Source organism: Crinia signifera, chromosome 7 (assembly GCF_055691185.1).
Source record: "Crinia signifera chromosome 7, ASM5569118v1, whole genome shotgun sequence".
Classification (NCBI taxonomy): domain Eukaryota; kingdom Metazoa; phylum Chordata; class Amphibia; order Anura; family Myobatrachidae; genus Crinia; species Crinia signifera.
In genome coordinates this window covers 125014640-125034267 of record NC_139223.1, presented here as the reverse complement: position 1 = coordinate 125034267, position 19628 = coordinate 125014640, and the positions used below count along the sequence as shown (strand labels likewise).

The 19628-nt window shown below is 46.2% G+C and overlaps 1 protein-coding gene across 2 annotated transcripts in view; it reads right to left on the bottom strand.

The window, feature by feature from the left end:
* The window catches only part of WNT6 (Wnt family member 6), a 124187-nt gene that overhangs the window by 20987 nt on the left and 83572 nt on the right, over nucleotides 1-19628 (bottom strand). For both annotated transcript variants that reach the window (XM_083153728.1, XM_083153729.1), the window contains exon 2: nucleotides 18586-18806. In XM_083153728.1, coding sequence (XP_083009854.1) covers nucleotides 18586-18806 — 221 coding nt within the window. The remainder of the gene's footprint in view (nucleotides 1-18585; nucleotides 18807-19628) is intronic.

Here is a 19628-nt window from a genome sequence, read left to right as displayed (position 1 = left end):
TACTCCAGGGGTGGGGAACCTCTGGCCCACGGGCCATAAATGGCCCCCGTAGGCAGTTTGTGTGGCCCGTCCACACACTCAACAGTCTGTACGGGAGACAAGGAAGGGAGTCTCGTGTCAGCACCTCTTGCGAGACTCCCTTGTCTCCCGTACAGACCGCCAGGAGCGAGTTCACACGACAGGATGCCGACAGCAGTTAATCAGCGGCGGCCGGAGCATGGGACGAGGGGAATCAAGGTACTTTAAAAGTTGCAAATTTTGATATGGCCCCCGTAAGGATTTTATCCATTTAAAATGGCCCTTGTAAGAAAAAGGTTCCCCACCCCTGCCTTACTCCCACAATACCACATGGCTGTAGTCTAGCAAAGTGCAGCAACTCAACATGGAACTGATTCCACAAGTGTGCAGAGGACCTATGGACATTTCTATGATATTACAGAATGTTTGCGCCACCTACCATTACCTTTACATACTGCTGTCCTATGACTTTTAGCCCTTTAGTGTACTTTACTATTTAACAATATGCAATGTTAGGAGGAAGGTACACATTACACGTGAATTTATTTATTATTTATTAACAGTTTCTTATATAGCGCATACAGATTCCGCAGCGCTTTACAGAGTATAGTTGAACATTCACATCAGTCCCTGCCCCAGTGGAGCTTACAATCTATATTCCTTACCACATGCACACGCACACACAGACACAGACATATTGGGTGACATTCTATGGGATGAGAATTTTTCGCACTTTCAAAATCGCCCATTATCGCACTTTTTTAATATCGCATTTTTGCCGCGAATTCGCATATTTAATGAGGTGCGAATTCTGGAATGAAAAGTGCGATTAGGTGCGATAATGTGCGAATTTTAGGCATGAAAATGTGCGAATTTTAGGCATGAAAAAGTGCGAATTTAAGGAAATGTGCGATTTTTTGTTCATCAAAAAAAAAAAATGGCGTGGGGTCCCCCCTCCTGAGCATAACCAGCCCCGGGCTCATTGAGCCAGGGCTGGTTCCAAAAATACGGGGGACAAAAAGCATAGGGGTCCCCCGTATTTCTGAAACCAGCCCCGGACTCTTGGACCGGTCCTGGTTCCAAAAATACGGGGGACAAAAAATCTGGGGGTCCCCCTTATTTTGAAACCAGCACCGGGCTCCAACAGCACTCGGTGTCATGCCACAGCCGGGGGACACTTTTATATAAGGTCCCCCGGCCGAAACATGAGCACCGTGGTTGGTCAGCCTTGGACGGGGTACCTGGAGGAGTGGGGACCCCCCCATAAAGGGGTCCCCCCCCCCAGGCTTCACCCGTCCAGGGCTGAAGCCCGGGGCTGTCACCGGCATCCGTGGCCAGTGGACGCCGGCCTGATGGGGTTAAATCTTCTATAAATAACATTGCTTGATACAGAAGAACTACAAGTGCCAGCAGACCTCCCCCGCATGCTGGGACTTGGAGAACCACAAGTCCCAGCATGCGGGGCATTAATGGGCCCGCTGGGACTTGTAGTCTACCTGTAAAAAGAATGTTTAAAAAAACACACACACAGAGAAGTAAAACTTTATTGCACACACACACACCTCACTTTTACACCCACATACTCACCGATCCAGGATCCAGCGCTGGTCTCCCTTCTGCTGCAGAGCCGGCTACCCCCGCACTGACAGCGGGGACAACCGGCTCTCTCCGATGCCGCTAACAGCCTCTGTAGCGCTGTCCCAGCGCTACAGAGGCTGAGAGCGTCTTTGGCTTATGCGTCTCCATGGAGACGCATAGCTCAGCCAATCAGGGCTGAGCTATGCGTCTCCATGGAGACGCATCGGCCAATCACGCTCTCAGCCTCTGTAGATTTTTTTGAGATTTTTAGACACATTTTTCAAATTCGCATCTCATTAAATATGCGAATTGTATACTTTTCAATGTGAAAACATCTGGATGCGAGTTCTGGCGAAAACTAAAAATCGCACTTCTAAAAAGTGCGATTTCGCGGCAAAACCGCACTTTTTGCCGATTTTCGCATCTCATTAAATATGCGAATTCGGGAAAAAGTGCGAAAACGGCCGTTTTTGCGATAAAATTCACCAAAGTCAGATTATCTCATCCCATAGAATGTCACCCATAGGGTAAATTTTGTTGGGAGCCAATTAACCTACCAGTATATTTTTGGATTGTAACACCGGAGTACCCTGAGGAAACCCACGCAAGTATGGGGAGAATATACAATCTCCACACAGTTAGAGCTGTGAGGCAGTAATGCTAACCATCACACCATACGTACTGCCCATATAGAAGATATCACTCAAAAGGAACCTTCTGAGAAATATATTCTAAAAAAATTCAAGTGTGTACACTAAATATAGTTAATGATGTGTGCTCCCGCACACTGTTAACGACCCAGGGGGAAATTTACTAAGATGTGTATTGTACTTCAAATGTGATGTTGCTAAGGGCAACCAATCAGAAGCTACTTCTTATTTATTTTGCACCCTCTAGAAGATAGTAGACATGATCTGATTGTTTGCCCATAGCAACATGACATGTGAAGTAGAATACACATCTTAGTAAATCCCCCCCCCCCCCCCCCCCCCCCGTCTGCTGAAGATGCAGGTCGACTTTGGCTATAAAGCTAATGACCCACATGTTCAGCAGGTCTTGGTGACTTCACTAAATGATATAATTTACCAATATTGTTTACAGTGTACACTGAATATCGTTTGCTGGTTCAGAGGGAAACACTGGAATACTGTGTTCAGTTCTGTGCTCCGCACCTTAAAAAGGACATAAATTAATTGAAACAGGTACAGAGAAGGGCGACTAAGCTACTAAAATGTCTCAAATCACTAGAATACAAAGTTAGGTTAACCAGGCTGAATATGCTTTCACTGGAGAAATGGAGGTTGAGAGGAGATATGATTAGCATGTTCAAATACAAGATTGGAAATCATATGGAACTGGGAGATGATTTGTTCACTAACAGGCCTATACTTAGGACATGCGGCATGTTCTGAGGCTCGAGGAAAAGAAATTCCGTACTGAATTAAGAAGAGGATTCTTCACCATTGGTGATTCCTATTCATATTCTGACAATGGCGTATACATTTGTATTTGTAAATACGAATATGAATGTGCCATTAATATGAATATGAAAGCATGTATTTTTGGCATAGTAAATGCTGAAAATACGAATACGAATAAAATAGGCTTATTTTCTAATACGAATACGCCTATATTACACGTATTTTCCTTAGTAAATTTCCCCCACAATGTGCGGTGTAATGGGCATTACGGTGTGTGGCATACAATAAACATTACGGTTTGTGATATAATGTGTAATGGGCATAAAAGTGTGTGGCAAAATGAGCATTATGGTGTGTGGCATATTGTGTAAGGGGCATTACATTAGGTGGTACTTGTTTCTTAGCACGGCGCCCATTGCATTGTATACTATAAGACTAAATATGGTATGCGATGCGATGCTGCGCGATGTTGTACAATAAAAAATTGTATGGCATTTTTATTGTACAACCACCCAGATGGGTCCTTACAATGTGAAATGCCCCCCCACTATCAACACCAACCCGAAGTGTGGCGAGCGCAGCGGTACGCGTCCTCCAACCTTTTCATACCCCCACTATCCACGTCGGCGTGGAGTTGATTTTATATAGTGTGGCGAGCGCAGGTAGCCACCGAGACCGAAGAGTGGCGAGCGGATATGAAATACATGTAAGTAATACGCATCCGCTCGCCACGCTTCGGGCTCGGTGGCTCGCCACACTATCTAAAATCAGCTCCACGCCGACTTGGATAGTGGGGGTATGAAAAGGGAGGAGGATGCGTGCCGCCGCCCCTCGCGGGGCTCGCTGCGCTTGCCACGCTTCGGGTTCGCATTGATAGTGGGGGTAGCGTGGGGGTGCATTTTACATTGTAAGCACCCATTAGGGTGCTTATACAATAAAAAATCGTATTGGGGCTGCTTTTAACATTGTAAGCACCCATTAGGGTGCTTACACAATAAAAAATCGCATTGCATCCCATGCATCGTATGCGACTATATGGCATGCAATGCGATGCGATGGCATAAGATGCCATAAGATGAAAAATTGGGCGCCGTGCTAGGAAACAAGTACCAAGAAGGTAAAATGACAAAGGGAGGGTTGCTGAAACATACCATTGCACGGGGCACTATGTCACCTAGCTATGCCTCTGGCAAAGGCATAAGGCATACTTACCTCTGAAATTAATTTTCTTGAAGAGGTGGTTCAGGTAGGCAGAAATTGGGGTGGGACCATACTAGTTGTGTCACTAAGCCAAGCCCCTTGTGGAAAATGCCACCATTCATGTATATTTAAATAGATAGTGGGGCTAAAATGATGTGATTATCATAGAATCGTGTCTATAGGGCCCCATTCTTCACTAGGAAGTAAAAGGAATGTGGGAGGGGTGCCCACTGTTTTGGGGGTGCATGAGACTGCTTTAAAAATTGTGTTATCTCCCATCAGGGCCGGATTTACAATGGGCCTGATACAGCTCCAGGCTCACTCCCGATATAGGGCCATTTTGTAGCTGATGGCCAGAGCTTTCCAACGAGCCTGGCCTCACGTCACTAGCCCCCCGGGAACCGGAGATAAGGCCAGGCAATGCTGGAACGTTTTCCCCATAGGATTCATAGGATTACATAAGACCCGCTAATTCCGACCCCCACCTGGCTCCAATGGCTGCCAGTTCCCCCTACGGCATCACAGAAGCTCGAGGTTGATCTCAGTCGAACCCAAATCGGTGGGCCTTCAATCTGATACCAGGCTGGCCCATATGGGTTCATTGTTTCTAGAGATATTGTAGGTAAAACTATTTTTTGATTTCTGAAATGTAATTTCATGGCTGTTCATGTTGTTTGAGGACAGATTTCCCTGGAACCAAACGGCCCAGTTTCACCAGACCAATATCATTGGAAGCCCACATGTAAATGGGTCAGTTGGTTCCGAAGATATAGCTGGTTGTTTAAAGGGGGGTGGTTTTCTCTCCCCCTCACCCCAGAAAATGCAGGGACTAGGCTGGTGTAAAAGGGGCCATCCCTGCATGATCCTGGGACCATATTCCCAGGTAAATCCCTGCATTTTCTGGCGTGAAAGGGGTATTATTTCAAATAGCCAGGACTTGAAGTGCTCTGAATACAGCCAGGCAGCCTCCCGCTCTCTGCCCAGCCCAGTCATTTCTGCCCGGTGGTGGCTGTCCCCCAGTTACCGCGAGCATGTATTCCCCCTTGGCAATGAGCATGTAATCCCACATGGCAATGAGCATGGAACCCCTGGCAATGAGCATGTAATCCCACATGGCAATGAGCATGGAGCCCCTGGCAATGAGCATGTAGGTAAGCAGCACTTATGTAGCATAATTTTTAATAGGCAGTATGGTGTTTGGCATAATACGTAATGGACATTATTGTGTGTGGCTTAACATGTAATGGGTAATATATCTCCGAGGCATATATAATTAGTTGAAAGTATTTACACAAATAGACACACACCCATGAGCAGACAAACAGAATGCCTCCCACATTATTAGGTGCTGGGCACAACCCCTATTATTGCGCATAATAGGCCCTTGATAATTTTCAGCTCCAGTTCCATTTAGACCTTAATCTGGCACGGTCTCCCATGGGTTTCAGGAGAGTAGACAAGTATGGTATAGATGTCAGCAAAGATTTCTTAGGGAATATCATCTTCACTATAGAATAGAATCAACTTTATTGGCCATGTGTGCTTGCGCACACTAGGAATTTTTTGCAGATTACAGTGCAGCATCAAGAAGGGATGAAGGGGGGGGGGGGAGGACATTACATACATTACATTAAGACATTGGGCCAGATTCTCTAAGCTTCAAAAGTGATAAAATAGAGCGTGATAACCAACCAGCCAATCAGCTCCTGCCTGACATTTTTCAAACACAGTCTGTGACATGGCAGGTAGGAGCTGATTGGCTGGCTGTTTATCACTCTCCATTTTATCACTTTTGAAGCTTAGAGAATCTGGCCCATTACATGCAGGGGGCACATGCCCGCCGAGCTGCGCAGCGACTAGGCAGCCATCAGCAAAGCCATTGGTCATTGCAGCAGCCAGGTGGTTAACAATATGAGCAGGGACAGTAAAGTTTATCACATAGGGAACACCTACCAGCCGAGCTGCACAGCGCCTAGGCAGCCATCTGCGGTGCCACTGGTCGTTGCAGCAGCCAGGTAGGTGATAATATAAGCAGGGACAGTACAGTTTATCACACAGGGAACACATACACGCCGAGCTGCACAGCGCCTAGGCAGCCATCAGGGCCAATGTTTAGTCCATGATAGAGATATAAATATATTCATTTGATGTCATGGGCAGAGGAGGAAACCAACTACTGATCAACTGACTGCAAAGTTTAACCTATGGCAACAGTTTAAATGAAAATGGGTTGACTAAAACTACAAAGCATAACACAATGCATAAAATGTTCATCACATCTGGCAGTGCTTGTTTGCAGATTCAGTACAATATGGTGTGTAGACAATGGACTACTTAGCAGTGAGGAAAGATTTGTGGTCAGATGAAGCATGAATCAATCATATCTACTTCAACATGTCAACATGTTATAAAAAAAACGGTACTTGTGTACTAGCACGGCGCCCACGATATTTGGTCGCACTACATATAATCGCATTGCATCGTATGCCATACACACGATGCACTGCTCTCTAACAGTCTTGCCGCTTTCACCTACGCAACATCTCACGCATCAGACCATTCCTCTCCACTGACGCGACCAAAATTCTCATTCACTCTCTTGTCATCTCCCGCCTTGACTACTGCAACATCCTTCTCTCTGGGCTACCTCTCACCCGCCTCGCACCTCTCCAAACCATTCTTAACGCTGCTGCTAGGCTCATCTTCCTCTCCCGCCGCTCTACCTCCGCCTCCCCCCTCTGTCTATCTCTTCACTGGCTCCCCATTCCTTTCCGAGTTCTCTTTAAACTCCTCACCACCACCTACAAGGCTCTCTCCTCCTCCACCACTCCTTACCTCTCTTCACTGATCTCTATCCACACTCCCTCCCGTCCTCTTCGCTCCATCGCTGACCGCCGACTGACCTCTCACCTAATCACCTCCTCCCACTCCCGTGTCCAAGACTTCTCTCGCGCTGCCCCCCTGCACTGGAACAACCTCCCGCCACCCATCAGGCTTTCTGATTCCCTTACCTCCTTCAAGCGCTCCCTCAAAACCCAATTTTTTCGACTAGCCTATCCCTCCTCCTAACCTCTTTTGATCCTCCTATCCTGCCTCCGTTCCCCTCCGTTCCTACTTATCCTGTTGTTTTTCGTTCGTCCACCCACCTATTTTTAGTATGTTAACTCTTATGAGTAGGGTCCTCCTGCCTCACATACTCACCCTACCTCTTTACCTCACCTGTCCTCCTGTCCTGTTCTTCCCTTCCTCTACTTCATCTTCAGTCTCCTCGACAATTTTGACACCTACTTCTGAACTGATGCTGATTTTATTTCTACCAGCTATATCCCTATTTATACTGTATTTTTCAACACACCCTGTACGTTACCCTGTCATTTGTTTTTTGTTTGCTATGTACGGCGCTGCGGACACTTTGCGGCGCCTTATAAATAAACGTACTACTACTACTACTACTGCGATGCGATTTAAAATTGTATAAGCCCCCTACACGATGTTTAATTGTATAAGCACCCTAATGGGGCTTACCATGTTAAATGCACGCCACCCCCACTATTAACGTGAACCTGAAGCGTGGCGAGTGCAGCGAGCCCGCGAGGGACGGCAGTATGCGTCCTACGACCTTTTCATACCCCCACTATCCACGTCGGCGTGGAGTTGATTTTATATAGTGTGGCGAGCCCGAAGCGTGGCGAGCACAGCAAGCCCCGCGAGGGGACGCATATTACTTTACATGTATTCCACGTCCCCTCGCGGGGCTCGCTGCGCTCGCCACGCTTCTGGCTCGGTGGCTCACTACACTATATAAAATCAATTCCATGCCGACGTGGATAGTGGGGCTATGAAAAGGTCGTAGGACGCGTACCGCTGCGCTCGCCACGCTTCGGGTTCACATTCATAGTGGGGGTGGCGTGGGGGTGCTTTTAACATTGTAAGCCCCCATTAGGGTGCTTATACAATTTTAAATCGCATACCATTGTATATGCGATACAATGGCATACAATGCCATACAATTCGATGGTATACAATTTAAAATTGTATAACATCGGCTGCCATCGCATCGCATACCATCACATGCCTTATGGTCTGCGATGCAATGGGCGCCGGTCTAGTACACAAGTACCAAAAAAACAGACATTGACTTTAAGGACTTTATAACTCGGAGTGTTTTTCCCACCAATGAAGAGTTCTAGTAGTCCAGGGGTGGTCAAACCAGTCCTCAAAATCTACCAACAGTTCACGTTTTCCAGATCACTTAGCTGGTGCACAGGGATAGTCATTGCTGACTCACGTTCTGCATTCATTCCTAGCTGAGATATTCTACAGATCCACAGATTGGGCCTTATTTTGGTTCATTCTTTCTGACAAAATCCTTCTTAGATGGACAAAACCATGTGCACTGCAGGGGGGGCAGATGTAACATGTGCAGAGAGAATTAGATTTGGGTGAGTAATTTTGTTTCTGTTCAGGGAAAATACTGACTGCTTTATTTTTACACTGCAATATAGATCTCACTTTGAAGTAAAACCCCACCCAAATCTAATTCTCTCTGCACAAGTAACACCTGCCCCACCTGCAGTGCACATGGTTTTGCCCATCTAAGAAGGATTTTGTCAGAAAGAATGAACCAAAATAAGGCCCATTGTCTGGAAAACATGAACTGTTGGTAGATCTCAAGGACCAGTTTGGCCACTCCTGAAGTAGTTCAATGTTGTTGTGAGATGCATTTTCCTGGCATAGTTTGGCCTCAGCTAGTCATTTTAGAAGGCAAAGTCAATGGTATTGCAAGTAATCATGTTCTCCTCATGAGTCAGCAATTATTTGCTGATTAGGTTTGTCTTTGTGAATCCATGGACTATTAGTGATGTCCTCTTTGTTTGATGAGCATGGCACTTGTCATCAAACCATATACTGTACATTTGTGTATATGTATGGAATGTACATATGTATGGAAAATTCTCTAACAACATGTAATACAGGCCCTTATTCTGGTCGGTGCGGATATATCCGCGTGCGTTCGGGCCGCCGATGTTTTGTGTCTGCGCATGTGCAGAGGCATCTCTGCGCATGTGCGAGCGTGGCGTACGGCCAAATCCCGCATGATATGTGAACACTCCGAACAGGGGGTGGAGAGGGGTGTGAAGGGCTATTTGTGCTCATTACCATATGCATACGCCCCGCGTTTCATGGGCGTTCCCATGCAAACGCTGGGCGTACGTATGGTAATGCGGCCGTGACGCACGTGTAGGGGGAGGACATATGACATCGCCGGATGTCAGCTGCCCGCCCAGATCCCTGCTTTTGCACGGAAAAATGTCCGTGTGGTCTGAGGTTGCGGGAGCTGGTGGACCACTCGGTCCTGCATTCGATGGTCTGCGACCATCGAATGATGGGGGAGGTTCCCTTAGATGGAGGAGGCGTATTCCATGAAAAATACACGTGCGGTCCGATCGGCCAGCTTCTTACCGCGTACGGACGGAGTTGGCGATCCGTATGGAAGGCGGGGTTTCGCACGCACGGTCCTGGCCGCATAATCGGATCCGGCCGCACCGACCAGAATAAGGCCCACAGTGTTTTCCTAGTAATGTTGTTCAAGCACCATTTGAGTTACTTTGTTATGGAAATGGAACTACAGCCCTCCTGCACACTCCCACAAATTGGTAGATTAAATGCCACAAGAGGCCTAATAAAGGTCCGGTGGTTAATGCAGTGCATGTGGCAAAGTACCGCTATGAAGCTATATCTGAATCAGATACATGGTGAAATTGCGGTTTACATGTAATTTTTCCATAACCTGTATTATCCCCTCAGTATGTCATGAGCTAAGCAACTTTCAATAAATGGCAACGTACAGAGATACACCAGCTGCAGCAGATGCAGAGATTGTTTAAACTGTCCCCTCTTGATTCAAATAAATGGCTTCTAGCATATTACTCAGAACTACAATTGCTGGATATGAGTATCATTGCACTACTACAGGTATATAACTGGGCATAAATCCTAGTGATACCATATTTTTGTGATAGTGCTGGAAGGGGAGTAAGAGGAGGGGGGGGGGGTTGTTTACACTTCTCATCTGGTAGAAGTAAAACTAACATTTCCCATGAGATTAGAATGGGGTACATAACACTGAAGTAAAGGGTTATGTTTGTCTTGTAATGTGTGTAACAATATAATCCTTTAAGGATATTTCACATCATAATATGCTTAATTCTATCCCAGTTTAGATTAGAAGCCTATAATTAAGACTTTAATATCTAAGTTCACAAATCAGAAATCCAGTTATCCCAAATTAGTGTTTTTAAAAGTCATTAATGACTGCTGAGAGCTACTTAATAAACGTATTAGGGACAGTAAGGAGCAGCCATAATGACTACCTCCCACTGAACACAAGGCTGTCATGTAGGACAAAGAAAAGATGGAGACCACAAGACAGGAGCACCACACGTCTGCTACAAAGACTAACTTGTAACACTTCCTCGGGGGAACAGTAAATTACACAGCAGACAAGAAAACATTCTTTTTCTATATTAAACCCACACATTGTCTCGGAGCATTCATAATTACTTCATTACAACATGGGGGGAACATGTCTAAGCAGTAAAGCTGAGGATTTATGCAAAATGTAGCAATAATCTTATTACTGCCTGCAGGGAAGAAAGATGCAGCAGCAAAATAACTTCTACCAGTTCAACAAAAATAGTGAGGAAGAAGCGAGCCTTCCAAGTGTCCCAACAGGCTGCGTAGTCAGTGTGCTTACACTTGGAGGACAGACACTATACCACATGCAGTCCATTTAGCCATAGGCTTCATTTTACCAAATTGCAAATGATGGACTTATGTATACATGATTCCTTCTGCTGTGGTGTAGTATGATACATATGATTACACACAGTATGCTTTCTGCCAGGGACGGCTCTACCATTAGGCAGCTTTAAGCATCTGCCTAGGGCGCCGGGATCTGGGGGGCGCCACCAAGTCTGCAAATCAAAAATCAAGGATGTCTATGAGGATCCTTGTAGTATTTAATGCAGGCGGAGGCTGTGGACGTTCTAAGACCTCACCTTTATACTTTCCCTTGGGTCGTACTTCCTACATTGCTGCCCCTTCTCCTTGTACTCTGTTGTGGGTGGCAAAGGGGAGGGTGCAGAGGACCTCCAGGAAAAGCAGGGGACTTGGCCACCTTCCCGTCGGGGGGGGGGGGGGGGGGGGGGGGGGGAGGGGGACCGGGACCACATGATCTAAAAAAAATGGGGGTGGGGGGGAGTAGGTTGAAGTTTTGCCTAGGGTGCTGAGAAGCCTTACACCAGCCCTGCTCTCTGCTATGCCAGCAGTCATTATGTTTTGCACTCTGGAGCCGAAATGGGCAATGGTTATAAATAATTAATGGTTTGTACCCATTGGTGTTGGTTTTACCAGGCAATGGATGAAGTTCCTGGACATTCTGCTTTGTATATGGGTGACTCTTTTAACCGGTGAATGAGTTGTCTTGAACAGGGCAGCCTTAACAGATGTCCAGGACCCCACAATTCTACGGCCATTATGCTGGGCCAGAAGACCCTGGACTGTGGACCAGGTTGCTAAATAGGGGTGGCAATAAATGTGTATATGTGCAACCACTTCATAGTGGCCGGAGATGAACAGCATTGTGAAGCAGGGGGCAGGGCCTTAATGACAGACCCATGGGGATGGAGCTTGGACGAGGGTTGTGTGCAGTGGTCTGAGGTCTTGGGAGGCTTGCTTACCTTTCGGGGGGGGGGGGGGGGGGAATCCCCAAGTGATGAGATCATGGTGCCTTCTATAGCACTACCCGCCCCTGTACAATGTAGTTTATGCACTAACCAATAGAAAGTCAGTAGTACTACCACTTGTCTTATTCATCTAAACAGATGCACTTGATACAATATTACATCTTGGTAATTGAAGCTGTGTACACACTTTGTGTTTTTTGCTAACTACAGGTATATGCACGATAACGATATTATTCAGCATAGTTTAGTGTATACCCACTATGACGAGGCACGCTCCCACAGGCCTTTAACATTCACCCCTGTTGTTCGAGCATGCATTCGAATCTGACTTTATCATCAGCAATTGCATGTTCGTCAGGGAGCCGGGTGACGTCATTGAACAATATCGCTCAGTGGGTATGCCCTGTGTCGTTTGCTTGGGAGTCCGCTCACGATATTGTATAGTGTGTATCCAGCTTTAATCAACATAAAATCAGGATAAAATGTTACTGTGATATTTATATTCTTATGTTAATGTTATGTATATGAATTCTAGTTATAGTCAGTGTGACTGAATTATTACCTATTATTATCTGCAGCATAAATTGAGAGGAAGCAAGACTACTTATGTAGGGTACACACCACAACGACGATCATGCGACAACCGTGAAACGATTTCCAATGGTCGCTTGAGGGATTGGAGTACAAGATCTGCACACGATCTGTACCCAATCCAATGTAGATGATGATTCTTTAGTGCAGCAGGTAAAATCTCCAAAACGACCAATTGACCGGTGGGGGCGCGCATTGGTTTGGAATCGCATTGAAAACATGCACAATTCTGCTGCTTTTACATACAATCAGTTGTACGATGCGTCAAACTTGGGGGAATTCCGCCCAGTATTAGATCTCTGAGAGACACATCACTGGAAAGGTGGTGCTTGATAATCTATACATGCATTTTAATAAAATGATAAGGGTTGTGTCTGTACATAGATATTTCTTTTTTAAACATATACATCTAGGGATTACAGGTATACCCTCAACTAATGGTCCTGGCATCTCTTTTAATCAAGTCAGGAGTCGGGTATGGATCATAGGGTCGACAGAACTAAGGTTGACATGCATTGGTTCGACCACTGAAGGTCGACATAGGCTTAGGTCGACACCTCAGAAGGTTGACATGGGGTGAGGCCGACAGGGTCATTAGGCTGACACAAGCAGTATGTCGACATGGGCTAGGTACAGTCAAAAGGTCAACATTGTTTGTCTCGAATGTCTACACAGTCGACATGGACACTGTATCAGTGCACCGCATCCCCTCGCCGCGCTTGCCATGATTCGGGTACACTATTTTATTCTGCCGCGGCACCCTAGTGGATGCTTGTGTTGACCTAATGACCCTGTAAACCTAAGCCCATTTCAACCTTCTGAGGTGTCAAACTTAGACCATGTCTACCTTCAGTGGATCAACCCAATGCATGTCAACCTAACGACCGTATACCCAGGAGCCGGGATAAGTGAGGAATCAGTTGGGAGTTATGCTGTGGGTGGGCTTAGAGCAGTGATAGCCAACTCCAGTCCTTGAGAGCTACCAACAGTTTACATTTCCCAGACCACCTAGCTGCTGCACAGGTGCACTCATTACTGACTAACACATTTTGAAAGATCCACAGATGGAGCTAATTGCTTCACTTGTGATTCTGTGAGGAGAACTGGAAAACATTAACTGTTGGTAGGAGGATCCGCTGGAGGCTTAGAAGGGCAGTGGGAAGGTTTAGTGGGGCAGTAAGAGGGGGGTGAGTTGCCCTGTTGGGTGGAGTTGGGATGCAGGAGGGGCGGCTGCTAATACCACCGATCTGGCAAAAAGGAGAATCCGGTACAGTGCTGGAACCAAAGGTGTCACATTATCGGTGGTGTACCTGTATGTATGAAATATGGAGACAAAAAAATGGGTACTTGTGAGTTATCCGGGCTGCCGATTTTTTCATCGCGCCCGAAATCGGGGGCATCGCGTCGGTCGTGGCCGTTATAAGGAGCCGCGACGCGATGCCCACGATTTCCCATAGACAGTAATGTTAAAAGACACGATGGACCCGATTTCCAACACGATTTCCCATAGACAGTAATGTTAAAAGACGCGATGGACCCGATTTCCCATAGACAGCAATGTTAAAATAAAATTACAATGTGAAATTGGCCAATATGTTTTTAAAAAAAATGTTTCATGGCCCCCCACCACCGTTAACGCCACCCCGCTATTGACGCCAACCCGAAGCGTGGCGAGCGCAGCGAGCCCGCGAGGGGCGGCGATACGCGTCCTCCGACCTTTTCATGCCCTACTATCCACTAGGGCGTGGAGTGAGAATAGAATAGTGTGGCGAGCGCAGCGAGCCACCGAGCCCGAAGCGTGGCGAGCGCAGCGAGCCCCGCGAGGGGACGCGGACACCTTCACAGGTATCCGCGTGCCCCTGCGGGCTTCACAGGTGTCCGCATCCCCTCGCGGGGCTCGCTGCGCTCGCCACGCTTCGGGCTCGGTGGCTCGCTGCGCTCGCCACACTATTCTATTCTCACTCCACGCCCTAGTGGATAGTAGGGCATGAAAAGGTCGGAGGACGCGTACCGCCGCCCCTCGCGGGCTCGCTGTGCTCGCCACGCTTCGGGTTGGCGTCAATAGCGGGGTGGCGTTAACGGTGGTGGGGGGCCATGAAACATTTTTTTTTAAAACATATTGCACAATTTCACATTGTAATTTTATTTTAACATTGCTGTCTATGGGAAATCGGGTCCATCGCGTCTTTTAACATTACTGTCTATGGGAAATCGGGTCCATCGTGTCTTTTAACATTACTGTCTATGGGAAATCGTGGGCATCGCGTCGCGGCCCCTTATAACGGCCACGACCGACGCGATGCCCCCGATATCGTGTCTTTTAACATTACTGTCTATGGGAAATCGGGGGCATCGCGGCCCCTTATAACGGCCACGACCGACGCGATGCCCCCGATTTGGAGCTAAATCGTGGGCATCGCGTCGGTCGGGTGTCCTTAAGTTAACCAAACTTAAGGACAAAATCGGCAGCCCGGATAACTCACAAGTACCAAAAAATTTTCTTGAAATTTTGGGTAAAATTTAATATGATGAGAGAAAGTGAAAGATTTGGTAAGAAATTTGCCGCTTTAGAAGAACTGGATATTTCTTACCAAATCTCTCACTTTCTGAATCTCTCATCCTATTAAATTTCACCCTTTGTTCATTACGGCATCACATAAAAACTACTGAATGAATCTGGATAGCGGTTTCACTATTGTATAGCTTAGTGACCTAGAAATATGTATTATCGGGCAGGTTATTTTGACTCATGAAGTTTCAGTTTACACATCAATCTACTAGATGGCACACCAAGACAATCACAATATTAGATGGCACTACTGTTTTTTAAAATGAGTTCCAGTGAGTAATAATGCTAGTATTCAAATATCTAGGACAGTTATCAATCTGATTAGATGGTGTAAAACTTCATCTATTTTAGTCATATTGTGTAGCATAGCTGTACACGTCTTTGATAGAATTGTCCAGCAATGGATTTAAGGCATGATGTTCTAAAGCAGAAATGCAGTAAAATCCCAGTTTTCAGTGTTTTTACTGCATTTACAAATGTACTAAAGCCTAGATGCCAGGGCGGGTGTGGTAAAACACACCGACAGTCAGGATTCCGACAGTCATTAGCCTGACGTTGGAATCCCAACTGCACAGCGGGGGGAGCGCAATGAAGCCCCTTGCGGGCTCGCTGCGCTCACCACACTGCGGGCGCGGTGGCGAGCTGAGCTCGCCACCTATTTTATTCTCCCTCTATGGAGGTCATGGATCCCCACGAGGGAGCAGTCGGGATTCCGATGTCGGAGTAATGACTGTTGGAATCCTGACTGTCGGTGAGTCGTCCGGCACCTGTCAGGGCTTCAAAGCAGAGGATAACACCAGCTATAGCTGTCATTATCCTATAGAAGCCTATGGACATCTTATAACACTGCTTGCCTTCCTCCCAACATGCCCAGCGGCCACCACATCCTTCTGTGCGTGCACAAAGGGACTCCTGTGTCTTAAACCTGTAAATCCAGGGATCGGAGTGCAACACAAAGGACAGCTCTTACGCAATGTGTGCCGGGATGTACGCCACAAAAATAGTACTTCCTGTCCTTAACATCTTTTGTAGCGCTGCATAGTGGCACCTAAGATATCACTACTATACTGTACATTTTGATTACAGTTAATTTTCCCTTTGAGAGAAATGTATCAATACCTTGAAATTGGCTTTAACAATGCTTGCTATCACTCCACATTCTGCTGGTTTCCTATTGGGAAGTGATGAGCTAACATCAGACATCCTAATTCTCAATACGGCAGAGAGACAAAGTTCAGCTGCACTTCCTCCTACAGTCACTGGGTTTTCTGTACAGTGCACAAAGACTGACCAGATGAACTATACAGACTGAGAGGAGGTGTAGATATATTCCTTCTCCAGAGTATACCTGCTGCTGACAGTTATTGCAGTGCAGGGCCAGACTGACTATCTGGCACTTCTGGCAAATGCCAGGGGGGCCGATGGCCAGGTGGGCCGATTTGTCACTCCAAGATGGAAGCACTGCCTCCTGATCAGCGCACAGAGAGAGCTGCTGGACGAAAGGTGGGTCCAGCAGCTCTGTCTGTGTGCAGATTGAGTCCAGGAGAAAGGGGGGCATCACATGTGGCTATTCCCCTCTCTCCTGCAAGTCAAGATCAGCAGGGCACGCATGCCCGGCACATGCATGCGCATGCCCGGTGTATACATGCAACTTCATGTCGCTCATGTGCACAAATGCCAGGGCCGATTCGGATGCCCAGTCCATCCCTGTTCCAGGGGGAAACACATTTTTTTACATACAGTACACCAATCATCTGTGCTCACTGCAACATACAAAATAAGATGTATGAGTACATGGCTGGGCCCGGTGCTGGTTCTTGAAATACGGGGGACCCCTAGTCATTTTGTCCCCTGTATTTTGGGAACCAGGACTGGCCCTTGAGCCTGGTGCTGGTTTTGTAAAATCAGGAGTGCCCGGACTTGTTTGTCCCTGTTATTCTCTTTGAGCCCGGGGCTGGTTATGCTCAGGAGGGGGGACCCCACGCTGTTTTTTTTTTGTATTTAACCCTTTTGGACAGAACCATGCACAGATCACAATGATATGTGCATGGTTCTGTCACATTCGCCAGTCTAATTTTGGGCGATTTTTGGTAACGTTTACCAAAAATCGCACCCTATTACATGTGCGAGTTAGATACTTTAAAATGGATGCGAATTGAAGTGTGACTAAAAATCACCACTTCAAAATGTGCGATTTCGCAGCAAAAAGTGTGATTTTTTTACCGCAAATCGCACATATCTAAAAAATTGCCCCCTATTACATTTCTCCCTTGGAGACAAATGCAACAAAAATAAAATAAAAAAAAAAGACTGGGGGCCAAATTTAATAGGGTGTGAGAATTAGAAAGTGAGAGACTTTGAGAGAGTTTTCCCATTTGTTTTAAAGCGGCAATCATTTACATGGCAAAATCAAACTGGTTTTGCCGTGTAAAGGATTGCCGCTTTAAAACGAATGGGAAAACTCTCCCAAAATCTTTCACTTTGATTCTCACCATAGTTGCCTACCCTCGTGCATTCTGCAGGAGACTCCCTGAAATAGCAGCAATCTCCCTCTCTCCCTCTTTAGCCTACCAATCTCCCTCATTTCACCTAGCCCACTATACACTTACATTTTTTTGGGGAAAAGGAATGAGAGAGAGATACATTTACATTGAATCATCAGCACCATTCCCAGCACTTTAGCAAGTATAGTAACTCTTACTAACTGCTTTGGGGCTCATCTACATTTGGATATAAGTCATTTTAAAAGATTTCTCTCAGATGTAGCAGTACACACCCACGCTTTTAGGTGCCACGTTCACAATCACTTTTCACAATCTCTCCATATATGGAACTAGATACACCCTTTGGGTGGAGCATGACACGCCCCCTCAATAGGGCACTGTGTAAAATTATATTACCAACTATAATCTCCCTCAATCTAGTTTTCAAAAGTAGGCAAATATGATTCTCACACCCTATTACATTTGACCCTGGGTGCTTACGGAATATAAAAACAGAGTGCATTGTTGGGGTTTTAGCAGAAAAACTGATAGGAACACCACCATAGATGTAGAAATTGAATTATCCTGTTGACAGTCTGATCACTAATTGCTGAATATTTGTTTATTAAGTTCTTAAATCAACTAATAATATCTGTGAAACAATAACTCTATAAACTAAATCCCCACCTGCTCTAATGTGATGATTTTGTTTATCTCAACAGGCTTTATCTAACCAAGAAATCTCATGTCATCACGGACTGTTCTAGTATTTAATTATGATAATAGTATAAATATACAGTATAACAAAAGCACTTCCAGAAATAGTGTGAATTATTCTAGCTTGGGGCCACATCAGATCCCATATAAATAATGTTGAAATATGTCTTGCTGCTAGTAATTAACATTGTGGAACTATAGTTCAACTCAATTGCTAATCTTTGTAGCTGACACCTCCTGGAATCATGACATGCGGTTACCTTGCTGAAGGATCTTTCCAAAGTACTTGTTGTGACTGGTGCAGTTCCACCGCCGTGACCTGAACTGGTACTGACATTCGCGCACTCCCATTTTGGCACCCTTTGCCACCTCGCTAACGATCTCTGGTTCCGTCTGGCACAGTTCCGCCTGCTTTCCAGCCAGTCGCTTGGTTTTCCTGCAGATGCTGTTGGGGTCCATCACCAAGGGGCTGCCAACTGCCCTGCCAGATTTGTAAATAATGGGAGAAAATAAGTGAAGGAGAGAATGAGAACCCTGCTGTAAATCTGTGGGAAGAGTTTAACTTAAAACTGTCATACAAAGCACTACTTGTTACAGTGATCTGACTCAATGTTCTTTACAAGCTGCCCAGTGTTTTACTATGGAGTAACCTGCCAAGGGACCTCTGATCTCTGTGGCCGGAGAAACAGCACATCCCGCTGCCTCTTTCCCTCCTCACCCTGAGACTACACCCCATCTCTTGTCTCTGAAGGAGGAAAGCACAACAAAGTGGACAGTGCACTGTATTATTTGGGAGCACAGCAATAATATTAGTTAAGTATATAAAGACAAACCAATATTTTCTCTGTCTGCAATGGCAAACTCAGCATTGAAAGAGAGTCCAGCAATTGTTTCACTTATGTGACCACATCAGAATTAAATTGTCATGATTTTTGTTTAAATGGTTTTTCCCATCTTCAGATGGTTTCTGAAAAGTCGCCATTTACTAAATGTATTACCTTATTGGCCGAGTTCGACCCCGTTCTGATGGTGGGAGGTCTGCGCATTCACAATTACAGGGCTGCCTTCAGGAATTTTGGGGCCTGGGACTCATTTCCAGTCCGGGTCCCCCCCCACCTACCACTACCTCATTTAACTTACCGTAACCCGGCTCCTGCTTCATCAGCTCCTTTTCCGGTGAGCTGCAGCCCGAGGGCCCGGAGTGCAGGCTTCTTCAACTCAGGATGCAGGCTTCTTCAACTCAGGATGATGGTGAGCCAATCAAAGCTTGCATACCAGCAGCTGCTCTGATTGGCTGCCAGTA